The 14,795-nt window shown below is 32.8% G+C and overlaps 1 protein-coding gene across 2 annotated transcripts; it reads left to right on the top strand.

Moving 5' to 3' along the window:
- The first annotated feature begins 3,748 nt into the window (after positions 1-3,748).
- LOC132738592 (serine/threonine-protein kinase MARK1-like) lies at positions 3,749-13,608 on the top strand. Of its 2 annotated transcripts, XM_060726129.1 has the most exons (14): positions 3,749-4,374; positions 5,304-5,411; positions 6,453-6,652; positions 8,047-8,102; positions 8,395-8,530; positions 8,947-9,065; positions 10,153-10,295; positions 10,585-10,756; positions 10,942-11,192; positions 11,491-11,847; positions 12,386-12,442; positions 12,655-12,711; positions 12,923-13,077; positions 13,328-13,608. In XM_060726129.1, exons 1-14 carry the CDS (start codon positions 3,844-3,846, stop codon positions 13,557-13,559), a joined length of 2,574 nt encoding a protein of 857 aa, XP_060582112.1. In that variant the 5' UTR covers positions 3,749-3,843; the 3' UTR covers positions 13,560-13,608. The 2 variants fall into 2 exon arrangements, with proteins under 2 accessions (XP_060582112.1, XP_060582113.1); XM_060726130.1 differs by lacking the exon at positions 12,386-12,442.
- The last annotated feature ends 1,187 nt before the right edge of the window (positions 13,609-14,795 follow it).

Genomic DNA, 14,795 nt, shown 5'->3' on the forward strand with positions numbered 1-14,795 from the left:
ATAGATCGAAATTTAAACAATATGTTTATCTATCCAAATAAAACAACTGCATGATATTATGTACAAAAGAAAAAAGGTTATTATTGTAATAAACTTTCTCTATGTATTATTGCAAAGCAAAAAATAGGAAATGTAAATAAGTGTTTATAAAGATAGTACTTTGTCCTGGAATTAACGAATTGAAGTACTGTTCAGAACTTAACTTGAAAATAGCATTATTGAGGCGTATATTTTATTATTTGACAGATAAAATGAAACAGTTATTTTATAAAACATTATATAATGTCGAATTTTGATTATTGCTTCAATGTTTTGTTGCAAAGGAAATTTAAATGCACATAAAGTCTCAGAAACAAATAAATGTAAACGTATGTCAGGATAGGAACAATAAATACAATTCTTATATATGTCTATAACAAGTTTTTCAGCAACAACAGTATCTAATGAGTAAATAATATTGGATTTAAATGTATACCAACTACCAATGACGTCCGTAAGATATCAATTAGATTTGACCTATGTTTTAGCTCGGCGCCGGAAATTCCATATGTCCGAGATCTCAAGCGTCCATGCCGGTCCACTCTAGAAATCTCATCGGGGACGTCTTTTCATGCCGATCTTCCTTAACCTGTTCCACGAAAGACAATACTGGCAAGGCATCATGTTCCGTGACGGCAGCAAACATTCAGCAAACATAAATGGCTGTTGTCAGTGCCACCCTCCCGTGTAAGTTACGATAGGTCAACCAGTCGTCTCTGGTACTTGAGACGACTTGACCTACTGTATGCCTTCTCCGCGACGTGCACGCCTCGGGAGGGATTTGGAAAAGAAGTGACAATATGTATGTATGTATTCTAGGCTTAATGGGGGTCCATCCCCCTCTCAGGCACTGAGATTACGGACCCCGGACATGTCACCATTCATGTTCTTAAATGTTATTATCAACCAAAAGGTGACCTATAAATTTTGGATTCAGTAATTCACTGAATGATACTAAATATGTATGCAATCGATTTTTGTGATGATACAGTTTTGATGCAAGGCCAATAAGAGGCCAATAAGACCATTATATGCATCATGTAGAAAAATAAACGATGAGCTTGACTGACCGATTAGATTATGCAACTCGGACTGATACCTGACACATATTTTCCGTATGCACGACTGGCATGCACTTACATTGTTTTAATGTTTTAACATGCGAATTTGGAATTAAGTTTAAGCAAAACATAAGTTTCTTTTTCAACTTTGTATAATTATAATAATGAGAATATCCCAAACTGGTGAAATATTAAATACATTATAGCACATATAAAGATTCACTCAATGCTATATCTTTTTTCGCAGACAATATGAAGTTGGCTCATATTTGTTGAGTTAGTGGCCAGGTATCGTTCATATTCTTGGGAATATGTCTCATATGGGGTTGCAATGTGAAAGGACTGTATGTATTGAAGTGCAATATTGGTTGGATTCCGACTTTTATTAGGTTCAATGTTTGTAATCCACCAATGAAACGGCTGGATTTCTGAATCTGAAACCTAGGATTTTAATTGCGGCCATATTGAAATCCCATATAAAATCTGCAAATTCACAGAAACATTTAGTGATACCTTAAAGATTTCTGACCTTAAACAAACATAAATTTTACATGAATTATGTTCTTGAAGTAAATTTGTCTGAAATTAATGTTAACAATAGAAAATCTTCAGTATAAAATATGAACTGACAGATATCAAAGATGTCTTCATTCGACGTCAGCTAAAGAGAAAATATAAGGAGTGATTCGATTTTCTGCGATAGATACATAAAGGTAAATTTAACATTTCTATCATCTTATATTGCAAAGTGACAATACAGTGCTCCTTGGTCAATCAGTTAAGTGAATCTTTTTCTTGTAGAAGTTAACAATATATGAAGCTACAGAATTCAAAATGTCATTTGGATTTCATTACAAGTTATGTTGTAAGAACATCTCAGAATTTATACTAGAATGTCAAATCCTTACATAAATTTTTACTTTCTTAGAAAGGGCAAACAGTTTAAAAACTGATTTTAAAGATTGTTAGATGCTTGTTACCTGAATTAAGTAGCTATAAATGTGAAATATTTTGTCATAAAAGTAGCAAAATGTAAACAAAATACTATTTTGACTACCATACAAAATACTAATTCACTGTACTTATTGCAAAAAATGCAACAGATGACAAAGATGGTTCGGGTGATTGGCCAATGAGTATTTTTTTTGGTTGTTATTGCTTTGTGATGCTGCTTTTTGTGTATGTGCGTGCGTGCGCGCTTGTGTGTTCGTGTGCTGTTTAGAAAGCAACATTTAAAATTAAGATATGTAATTTGTTTTTTACGATGGTATGCATGTATTTTCATGAGTTACCTTCTTTAAATAAATAGATAAATATATTATTATTATTATTATTATTATTATTATTATTATTATTATCATTTTTATTATTATTATTATTATTATTATTATTATTATTATTATTATTATTATTATTATTATTATTATTTTTATTATTATTATTATTATTATTATTATTATTATTATTATTTTTATTATTATTATTATTATTATTATCATTATTATTATTATTATTATTATTATTATTATTATTATTATTATTATTATTATTATTATTATTATTATTATTATTATATTGTGAAGATGTTAACAAAAAGTGAAACTTGTGTTCAATTTGCCTTGAAGCACAATTATTGCATATCCTTTCAAGTTTATGTCCAGTTTGTGAACATGTATCTTCCCTTTTTAATATGACTTACGAAATTTTGTAAGCGCAACTCGAAATGTTTGTTCCTTAATGTATCTATTCGCCTAAAATTAATGTTAGCTTTGATAATAAATATCTAATATTCGTCGTTTTATAATATTGTACTCAATAAATATGATAGATTGGTATTGATATGTGTTTGACAGTCCGCATTTATCAAGTACAGTTGTATATTTTTAATTTGATAGGCCTAATTACAATTATAATATGTGGTCAATTTCAAGCGTGTGATATGTTTTTAAAAAAAGTGATCCTTTCTTGGATGTAAATAGTTTTATCCAATATTTTATCATAATTAATTGTCTATGAATGCTCGTCTAGATTCTAGCTAATTTGCCGTAAAGAGCATCTAAACTTGCTTCATTCAAATGCTTGAATTTATAAGTTCCACCTTACAAACGACCGAACTGTTAAGCACGTTGACTTTTTGGTCGATACAAATTTTGTGCTAGCATTTGCATTCATCAGTTTTTGCCATAAATAAACTCTATCTATTCTGTCAAACATTTTTCCAAATCGAGAAAGGTTACATATATTTTTTCTCTTTTTTAGCAAGATTTTTTGAAAATAGATACAGCCAATTGTTGGTTTATTCTTTTGAAAACCGATTTGATTGTAAACCGAATTAACCCCCCCCCCCCCTGAATATGGGAACGATTACGCACTGTGTCCAACTTTCTGAAAACACTCCGTGAGTAAAAAAAATCATCATAGAATTTCACAAGACATAGAGCAATGATGTCAACTGAATGTTAAAATACTTTCGCTATAAGGTTTTCAGGACCTGAAGTACAAATGAACCCATTTACTTTATCGAAGCCACAATATATTTTTTAATCGTCGTCAAAATTTTGGATATATACGGTATTGGACGGCATATAGATTATGGCGACTTTAACGTCACTAATGCGACGTCAATGACATCATAACGTTATCTGACGTTGCCTTGTCATAGCAACGTTAAGAAGGGTTGCAGCAGTCAAGTGAAATAAGCCATGATTATTTTGTGTGGGTTATGATAATGTAATTGATAAGAATGGGGTTACAGGGTAAGACTCGCGCGTCTAATAATAGTTCATTTGGACAGGCTACGTCAACGGGCAATAGAAAACAAAATCAAAGCAGTTCCGCTACGAAAAATTTACAACAGAAGAAAACAAGATTTGTAACGCAGAAGGAACCAAGCACAGATACTACGACAAAACGCCGTACTGTAAGTTTTCAGAAATATAAACATGTTGGAAACCTTTCACTGAAAGGGCACGGTGTGAAGCAAGATAAAAAGAAGGTTGAAAATAACTCTCCACGGAAAGAGTCATCTCCCTGCAAGCAGAAGCAGCAGAAACAGCAGCAGAAGCCGCAGTCAATTTTTATAACTCCACCATGTAATTTTAATGAAATAGTGGCTGATGTTATTCATGCAGACTGTTATAACCATGGTTACAGGATAGAGAAGACTATTGGAGAAGGAGCGTACGCTAAAGTTAAACTTGCCGAGGCTTTACCGTCAAAACTCGCGAGACTTCCAGATATGGATTCTCATATTGATCACGAGGGAAATTTAAAGGTAAGTTTGTATAGTTTGATATTATGTACACAAGTAGCCTTCTTCTAAAATGTATTTTTTATTTCGTAAAATAAAAATGTTTACCAGACGATGTCTTAAATCAAGTTAAGCTTTACACACGAGTACCTTCCGAGAAAAGGATGCATCCTATAGTTGCAGTTTTAAACTTTATTTTAATGAAAAATAATTTTAGGTTGCTAACGGCAACAGAATCTACCCGTGCTACCAGTGCACGAATATGATCTGCACTGTTCGCTATTCATTCAGTAGATCTACATAGTTTTAATTTTTTCCTAAAAATGATGAATGGTTTTGTTCAGATTCAAAAATATACAGGTATATTTATGATATTTGGTGTGGTAAGGCTTAATTTCTCTAGAACTATTACAGGAAAGGTTGCAAAATCTTTTCGGGTAGCATAATTCGAATATCATAAAGGACATTTTCTTGCCTGTAAATAATGTTTAGCAACTTGAATATTTCTGTCTAAGAGGTTAGGCATATTTAGATTTTTTACTATCCTATATATTTACTTATAAAAACAAAACCATTAAAACACATAATGCCTTAGAAAAGGCTCATTATTTTCCTTCTTTCAGAAAGGCAGACAATTAGTTTAATAACCTTTAAAACTAGTTTAAGCGCATGTTACCTGCTTTTCACGTGTAGAAAGTACGCTAAAGGAAAGATTATTGTCATAAAAGTACAAATTTGTAAACAAAGTAGATCTAGTGTTTTGACTTCAATATAAAATACCAAATCACTATAAATGTACTAAATGCCGGAAGGCGACAGAAGAAAAAGGTCGTTCTGGTAATTGCACCTTTTTGTAATCTATGACATCGTAAATAAAAAAGCTTTTAAGAAATTAAAATGGAAGAATGGGCCTTTAAGATTTAATAAAACATTTTCATTGGTTTATACTATAGGTGGCTATAAAGGTTATAGAGGCAAAGAACGTACCAAAGGAGTTCGTGCAGAAATTCCTTCCACGAGAACTGGAAAATCACTGCCCCATGCCGCCTCATCAAAACGTGGTAAGTCGGTTTATTATTTTATTCTTTAGAAAACGGTGATTATTGTATCCACTATTATAAGACGAGAATTTGGAGGGGTGGGGGTTAAGAACGTATTTCTACGAATAAAAAAATGATGTTCTTTGGAACATATATGTTCATATGCTCTCTATTCATTTGGGTTTATAAGCTTATACATATTCAAATATTATCGTTTTATTGTGATAATTGATATGTTTTGTACGCAATCATAACGTGATGTAGACCAATTATCACTCTATACCCATTTGTACTGATTATAAACGTCAGGGGAGGTAACTTAAGTGAATATTTGTAGTTAATTGTCAAGTTACTCAATGATATCTAAACTACATTATTATAGAGAGGATATTTGGTTGTTATGCATGTTAGATCGAAATATATTTCACAGTGTGAACACCATATGTAATATTTACACGAGTGTCGTAGCCACGAGTGAAATAGTACGAGCTGGTGTACATGAGTATTTTAAGCATCCCGAAATATCGTTTGTCCGCCGTAAGCCATTCCAATAGGGTGCACGACTGTCTTGCTACATTACCAAAATTAAACAAAGTCATTCCAATCAATATTTAAAGATCCTGTAACACATTTTTTATGGTTTTATATCATAAATATGATGGTCAAATTAAGATTTATCAATATTGTAAGTTCCAAAAAGCATTATTTATTCAGATATTCCTGAATTTAACATTTTATGTAAATAAAGGGTGGTAATTAGAAATTTATTTTCTATAAAGTCTTAGTCAAATTTTCGAATTAGAAATGAGTGCATTTATTTTAATGATTACATATAATGTGCACAAATATTTGCAAAAGTTATACATATTTTACATATTCTTCGATATTTAAAAAAATGTTTTATAATCATAATTATATACATATATAAAATTGTTTTATAATCATAATTATATACATATATAAAATCTCACGCAAGTGTGGTACACAACCTCAGTTACAACAAACAGGACCTTTATTTAATGTTATAACTTTGATCTACTAATTTTCTATTCACTATTACAGGTTCGAGTGTTTGAGCAGTTTAGGTCTACTGACCGTTTCTACGTTGTCATGGAGTACTGTAACCAAGGTGACCTACTTGACCTAATTAATGGTCGGATTAGTGAGAGTTGTAAGGGGCTCGGGGAAGACAGGGCAAGGTCACTGTTCCGCATGTTAACGGAGGGGATGCATCATATCCATACCAACGGCATTGTTCATAGGTAACCACGCCCTAAAATATGCTTTAAAATTATTTGTAAGATTTTTTAAATACAAAAGCAATTAAAATATCTAGGTCCATACTGCCTGAAATGTTTGTGCAGCGTTTGTTTGTGTACTGAAGCGTTAATATTAGTTAAAATTAGTACGCTCATAACGCAATTATAAAATCAAAGCACAGAAGGCGCTGAATTTGTTTGGGTCTCAGAATGTCAGAAAGGTGAAGGTGTGAGATTATAAACCAATTTGTTTTTTTTTGTGCCACCAATGCTTTCCAGCGTTTTAATTGTAGTTAATTGGCTAAAAGACTAATTGCAACAGTGATATTTAATCCAATGTTTATTTGACTTAAACAATTTAAAAAATAATAATAAGTTGCCTTAACTGGGATTTGAACTCCAGACCTCTCGCTTCCTTAGCGAGCGCGCAAACCCCTCGGTCACGGTGAATTTATATGTTAACGGCCTGAAGAAAACCATATTATTCTAAATAAGGGTTTCTAACGACGCTAACTGTTGTTTAAGACAGATGTAAATAATTATGGCGCTTACTATAAGTATGTATATCTATAAAGAATAAAACAATATTAGAAATCTTCGACCATTCGGGAATTATTTTGCTTGAAAATTAATGCGCTTGTCATTTGACCATCTTTACGCAGTGATCTCCCCTGAATTTTCGGCGTTAGTGTACATATATATAAAGGGAAGTAATTGCTTCAAAAAAAAAGTGGACTACTTTCGGCATTTGCAATTTACAGAATTAGAGTCTGAAATTTCGCTGGTCTGACGACCCAAACAAATAAAAACAGCACCACCACCAACAACAAAAGAACGAAAAAACGTTTTGTTTAAATGCTTCTCAGCGAAATAGTATTGCCTTTTAATTGATAAAATACATTTATCACACGCCCGTGCCGATTTTGCGACTATTGCACAGCCGTGCACATATTTTGTCGTGACGTTATACAAACATAGTGTAAAGACGCGCTAAATGTTAGCGTTATACTGTATGCTCGTCGATGAAAATTACTATTTTTCACTTTTAACAGGTTTTATTTTTGGTATGTGATAAATAGAATATTAAATTCGTGTAAGTTCATTACTGAATTTATTGAACTCGTTGAGTAAAATAATATCATGCTCGCCAAAGGCTCGCATAATATAATTTTATTCAACTCGTGCAATAAATTCAGTATTGAACTTACACTCATTCAATATCCTCTATATGTTGAATCCATTGAGTATGACACCAGATATTTCATGTGACTACCACATTTTGTTCTATCTAAAACGCCTCGAAATATCTTACCTGCGCTTATAGTACATGCTTCACATATGCAGATACGTTAGTAACGTTTCTAGATGATGTTGATGTTTTATCATTTTTGTTCCAGGGATTTAAAATGTGAGAATGTGCTACTGGACAAGGAACTTAACTTAAAAATAACAGGTCAGTTACATAATTCTTCACTAATTGTATAACTTATATTCAGATATCACAGTAAAAGTACTATAATCATCGCGAAAAGTACTAGTATAATGTTAAATTATTTAAATATTTGCATGTTTCCGGGGACCAGTCTGCATACATTTTGTTCAGTTTTGTATTCTTTACAAACAAATACCAAACGCAGTTTTCTAACTGTGCAAAACAAATTGTTCAAAAAAGCGACACAGTCAAAAGTAAAAGAGCGGAACACAAAAAGCCAGAATAGTTTGTTCATTATATAATTATTTTCCAGATTTCGGATTCTCCACAAGATTTGTGCCAGGTCAGAGTTCGTTGTTGAAAACCTCATGTGGGTCCTATGCCTATACGGCTCCGGAAGTCATAAAACAGAAACCTTACGACGGTACCAAGTCCGATATCTGGAGTCTGTAAGTAAACTTTTCATAGAATTAATAAGTTTCTGAGAAATCTAGAACTTTCAAAATATTTGTTCTCCACTTATGAAAGTTTTGTGAAAGCATACATGACTGATTTTACATAAAACGATATGGGGACTACATGTATTTAGCTAACCATCTTTCATGACACGCACATCTTGTACTCTCATCTTGATTATTTTATAGCATAGACTTAAATCCAGTTTTAACTCTTTTTTGGAAATGTCAATTAAAGGGATGTCAAGACTTTTTTAAAAGTTTGTCAGCAGATCTTTATAGTCTGATATGACAGAACTTTTTTACTGGTTCTATACTGGTACCAGAATAAGTTTGTTCACTTTCAGTTCCAGTATTCTAAGGCTTCGGTATTTGCTTGAAACATGTATTTTGTTTTTGCATCATTTTAGCGGTATAATTTTGTTTGCCATGCTGAACGGTCGTCTGCCTTTTAACGACGCACAGCTCGCAGATCTGGAAGAAGATCAGAAAATGCAGAGACTTCGTTTTGAGCGCTCAGTGTCTTTTGGTAATAATTTTTACATTCAAAATCTGAATATTGCATTCCATCACTGTATTTCAATTAAAGACACTATTTTGTGATAAATTTACCCAAGCTCACACGATGAAATTAGGAAGAGTCCAATTATCAGGCAAATGTACAAATCTACGGAAATATATTTTGTAATATAAAGGTAATTACTCGGTTTGGTTTACCATAGTAGATTTTCTAAATGATAATATCTTACATTATACTATATTTGAAAAGTGTTATTTTTCAATATCGTCTATTGATTTATTATAACCTATGTATATCTTGTCTAACACAGTTTTCTTTATATAGATGATTTTGATTAGTTGTTCAGTTATTACTGTATTAATACATTACATTCAAACTTTATAAAACTGTACGTTTGTAACGTTGTTTTTCATTGGATAATTGTGAAGTTTATGTAGTTTTATATACATGGCTACTGTCAATTTATGAATAAATCTCACATTTTCTCTCAAAAAGGAAGTTTTGCTGTATTATAAATTCGTTATAAAGATTCCTGACAGGTTATATGGTCGTATATAAACGGTTGTTTACGATATAACCCGGGTTATATATGCAAACAGCGGTTTATATAGAGCTTAATAACTTGTAAGAAATCTTTATAACTTATAATCTATATACTATGGCATCAATAAGGATGTTTGCATTTGGAGTATCTTCATGGTATACAAGCATACTCAAGTACATGAATGTCGCAAAACAATTGTATAAATAAAAGATAATCAAAACAGCGTACCGCGTACCATTCTGGTAAAGAATTATTGTAACTGTATAGTGTTCTTGTAGAAATTAAAATGAGCCGTGCCACGACAAAACTAACATAATGGTTTTGCGACCAGCATGAATCCAGACCAGCTTGCATATCCGCGCAGTCTGATCAGGGTCCATGCTGTTCGCTTACCAACCCTATTACAAGTAGAGAAACTGATAGCGAACAGCATGGATCCTGATCAGACCGCGCGGATGACCAGGCTGGTCTGGATCCATGCTGGTCGCAAACGCATTGCGTTGGTTTTGTCATGACGCGGCTCAAATGTGATTTTGTATATTTGTGTTACAGAATCTATGGTTCTTGTCAGACGTATCTTACAGTACAATCCGACCAATCGCCCTTCAACGGCTGTCATTCTAAGTGACCCCTGGCTAACCGGTAAACGTTTGATTCCTCGTCAATCAGCAAAATCAATAAAACCAAAATGGACGGTAAGTTGTGCTGCCTTTGTCGGTCCAAGCATTTCAGCGACATTTAAAAATTATATACATTGCTATGAGTAAGAGACATTCACACACAATTTGATTTCGAAAATGACAGAAAAATTATAGGTGTTCACACATAGTAACATAATTAACTTCATACTTTTTACCATACATTGAAAAATCGAAAAGTAATTATATATTAAGTATTTTTACATCGTTTTAGAACATAAACTATTTTAAAATTCAATCTGAAAATATTCACCTCCATAATAAATATATGTATTATATATACCAGAATTCATACCAGCCACATCCACCGGACAAAGATGGCGCTGATAAGATTGAGCTTTCTGGAAACCCAGTGTATTACAAAAGTACAGTACCAGAACGAGGCTCCGAAGCAACCGTGACGGTGAATCATGAGAAGAACGAAACTGTCACTTTAAAGAGTAGGAAAGGAAACAAGAGTAAGTACCATTTGTTGTCAATCCAGATGGTATTTGTATTTGTTTGTATGTCCTATTAGTAAATTATGCCCTAACAATCATATCTTATCAGTAATTAGATTAACTAAATTGTTGCATTGATTGTATTTAATAAGAGTAACCTTGCTGTTTATGCAGTAATATGAGTATGTGCTTTTTCCACCCAGAGAACATTTGGATAACTGGACCAACGGAGCGTCCAAAAACTTGGCCTCGTACTAACAAACCAACAGAACAGCAGACGACAAATAAGACAGCAGCGCGTGGCAAGTACCGTGGTGCATCCGCTGGTACGCGTAAAAGTCGCACAGCGGTTGTCGCTAACCCATCGGAGAGCAAAAAGAATCCAACGGAAAACGAACTGAAGGCACGTGTATCAACAAAAGTAATTCATCTGTCTAAGTGGTTTATGGAAAAGGTAATCATATATTTTTTAAATTACATTCTTGTCAAACTGTCAAAAGTATAAACCACTTATAAAAGAAGTCAGTATAAGCACAGACGCAATATTACAGACACATGGTTACAAATACATTGTTTCTTTCTTACAAAATAGAAAGTAACCAATAATCTTAGAAAAGTATCTCACCTGCACTGACATCTTTTATTTCAAAGTACTTATGGTATTTTAGTCAAACTGGATAGTGAATGTAAATCTTATTTCTAGGCCATAGCCAATCACATCAAATCAGATGTTCACTATTTTTATCTTACAGTATATGGCGGGAAATGAAGCAAGTAAAGATTTGAGCGATCCAAACAATTGCCGGTGTTGCAAGGCGGAAGCTGCATGTTCCAACACGATGCTGGACGATCTAGATCTTGAAGAGGAAGAATTGAGTTTCCTTGACAACGGTGATACTGTTGAATCATCGTCTCCAGACGAAGATTTCCGATTCCCAAGTCCAGTTAAGAATATGCCAACATTAGAAAAGTCCGAGCGGGATCTTAAAAACCCTGACAAAGATGTTAACAAGGTTAATGCAGGTAATGTGCGTAAAACCTCAGCAGTTGAGAGGAAACCACCTGTAAAATCTGCAATCAGCATTCGCTCTTCCACACCCATGCCAAAGGTAATTAACGTTTGACAAATAATTTAAAAAGAACTCTCCCAAACCTATTAGCTGGATTCTTTTTGTTAACAACATGCCTATGTTAATAGAAATATAATACAATTTGTATTTGACTTCTGTATAGGTTGAGCACTTTCAAGTTTGCTTTTTATAGGCATTCGAAATAAAAAAAAGTGGATTTTTTCAAAATAAAAAGCAGTCACAGTGATGCTTAAAAATGCTTTAGAAATTCGCTAATAACGTCCTTATTTACTATACATTATTTAATATTATCAAGTTTAAACTAAATTTTGTCATTGAGTCCATGTTTGTTTATTTCTTAAGATTTAGAAATTTGAATTTCTTTAGATTTAGAAATATAATATCAGTCACTTTATTATAATGTAGATCTAGTTATTGAAAAAAAAAGCTAAGATTAGCTAACTGAGAATTATCTGCATCTTAAATATGGCAAGTAAACAAAAACATTCATAACTAGCTTATTACATCTTAAAACTGATAATGTATATAAGTAATGTAAAATCTTTCCAACATTCAGAGTGCAAAGTCAACTACATCAACTGAGATTTCCCGGAAGAAGCAAGAAAAGTCTCAGGTTGCGATTTTTTCTATTTTATTTTTTACCATGTTTTTTATTCTCTATTCAATTCCTGGTAAAGTTATCGTCAAACTTAAATAAGATTCGCCACTGTAAAGGCAGTGAGCAAAAGAGCTTGTTCTTCTGAATAAATTATCATTCATAACTAGCTTGTGACATCTTAAAACTGATTATGTATATAAGTAATGTAAAATCTTTCCAACATTCAGAGTGCAAAGTCAACTACATCAACTGAGATTTCCCGGAAGAAGCAAGAAAAGTCTCAGGTTGCGATTTTTTCTATTTTATTTTTTACCATGTTTTTTATTCTCTATTCAATTCCTGGTAAAGTTATCGTCAAACTTAAATAAGATTCGCCACTGTAAAGGCAGTGAGCAAAAGAGCTTGTTCTTCTGAATAAATTACATTCATAACTAGCTTGTGACATCTTAAAACTGATTATGTATATAAGTAATGTAAAATATTTCCAACATTCAGAGTGCAAAGTCAACAACTTCAACTGAGATTTGCCGGAAGTCGTACATTGCGTCGTACATGAATAGGTCTACAAGTCCTGCTGAACGGGCGAAATATGTCCGGAACAGGCTCATGAAAATGTACGCCAACGACAAGGTTGTGATACAAGCAGACGGGTAATATATTACACCCACTCTTTACATTAAATGTCATTTAGTTACCACAGAAGCAAGAAAAAGTCACAGGTTGCGATTTTTTCTATTTTATTTTTTACCATGTTTTTTTATTCTCTATTCAATTCCTGGTAAAGTTATCGTCAAACTTAAATAAGATTCGCCACTGTAAAGGCAGTGAGCAAAAGAGCTTGTTCTTCTGAATAAATTATCATTATCACATACCCATGATAATCTATATTCTTAATTCCAGGGCAAACGAACTTCCACCTCTGTTGATTCAATCTTTGAATTCAACTTCCAATTCGACGTCACCAATTTCTGTAAAGTCAGCTACTAAGGAAGCATCAACGTCACCTCCATGTGGTTTCACGGCAACACGTCATTCAGGGACAGGGGCGTGTGGGTGGCGGCCTCAACATCAGAGGATAAGTAATAGCGTGAAACCCAAGAAAATCATGATGCTACATTCCACTGCCTTGTGAATCTTATCATGTCAATAATTACCGGAATAAATTTGATTGAAAACCAGAAGCAGTATTGCTGAATATTTAGTTATTTTGGTCTCCTATTGTAAATGCCTTTTACTTGTAACTTTTAAAGTTTGGTACATTTTATATTTATTCTGCATGATACATTAACACTGGTGTTGGGGCTAACTTTAAAGTATTAAAGCATATTTGTTGGGGGTAACATTTAAAAAATCGTAGTTAGTGGTGGGACGTTTATTTCAATTAAAAAGGGATTGAAAATCTATTCAGTAATACAGATTTAAAATGAAAACACAAATGATTGAGATAAATGTACCTAAAAGTAAAGAAATTTTTTAAAAAATTCAAATTGAATGGCATTAAAAGAAAACAGTAAAAGAAATCTTCGGATACAGAAAATGTTAGTCTAAAGTAATTTAGAAAAACGTTTATTAAAACACAAACGCAATTTATCAAACAGACAGAACCACGGATTGTCCACTCAATTCCCCACTCTCAAAGTCGTAGAAAACAAATACAGAAACTGAAGATCAAATTAAAATAGAAATAGCCTCATATTGTGTATTACCATTGTTTACACATTGGAAAGATTCATTTGAAAACATTACCAGCAGAGATTTTGTTTCAAATTCAACTTTTTAATAACCACACAGGCCGTATTATTATAGCATACGTATGTGCCAATTGTGTGGTACCGGTAGTGTCTATATAAGCACCAGTAATGGAGTGTTACCAAAGTGCAAGTTATATGGTACCGGTGTTTCAAAGTGCCGTATTATCAGCATGCCATTATTTTGGTAGATTCTGTCAGTAATGTTGTTGTACAATAATGTCATTTATTGAAGAACAGATTTATTTTAACACAAATCAAGTGAATACTAAAGCAATTGTAACAAATATTGAGGGGAAAAATTTGATGTAGTAGTTAATAAATGGAAACAATCATTAGAGCGTGTGGAAATGGTAGAAATAAGCTTAGAACATATAGAATGTTCAAGAATGTTTTTGAAACTGAAACTTATGTAAAACAACATTTGCCTTTTCATTATCGAAGAGATGTGGCATTATTTAGATGCGGTGTTGCACCGATAAGATTGGAAACGGGGAGGTATGAAAATCTGTCAATACATGAACTGTACTGATACCGTAGAAGATGAGATACATGTTATGTTACACTGTCCACTCTATATACAATTTAGGGAAGACTTAATTGAATCTGCCAGAACAATT

The sequence above is a fragment of the Ruditapes philippinarum genome, unplaced genomic scaffold (assembly GCF_026571515.1).
Source record: "Ruditapes philippinarum isolate M1 unplaced genomic scaffold, ASM2657151v2 ctg3474_1_1_1_1, whole genome shotgun sequence".
Classification (NCBI taxonomy): domain Eukaryota; kingdom Metazoa; phylum Mollusca; class Bivalvia; order Venerida; family Veneridae; genus Ruditapes; species Ruditapes philippinarum.

Bases quoted from the DNA above. Each gene is read 5' to 3' on its own strand.
- LOC132738592 (XM_060726129.1), top strand. From the start codon at position 3,844: ATGGGGTTACAGGGTAAGACTCGCGCGTCTAATAATAGTTCATTTGGA. The intron at 5,412-6,452 runs GTAAGTCGGTTT...TCACTATTACAG, and splicing joins TGCCGCCTCATCAAAACGTG to GTTCGAGTGTTTGAGCAGTT. The intron at 10,757-10,941 runs GTAAGTACCATT...TTTTCCACCCAG, and splicing joins GAGTAGGAAAGGAAACAAGA to AGAACATTTGGATAACTGGA.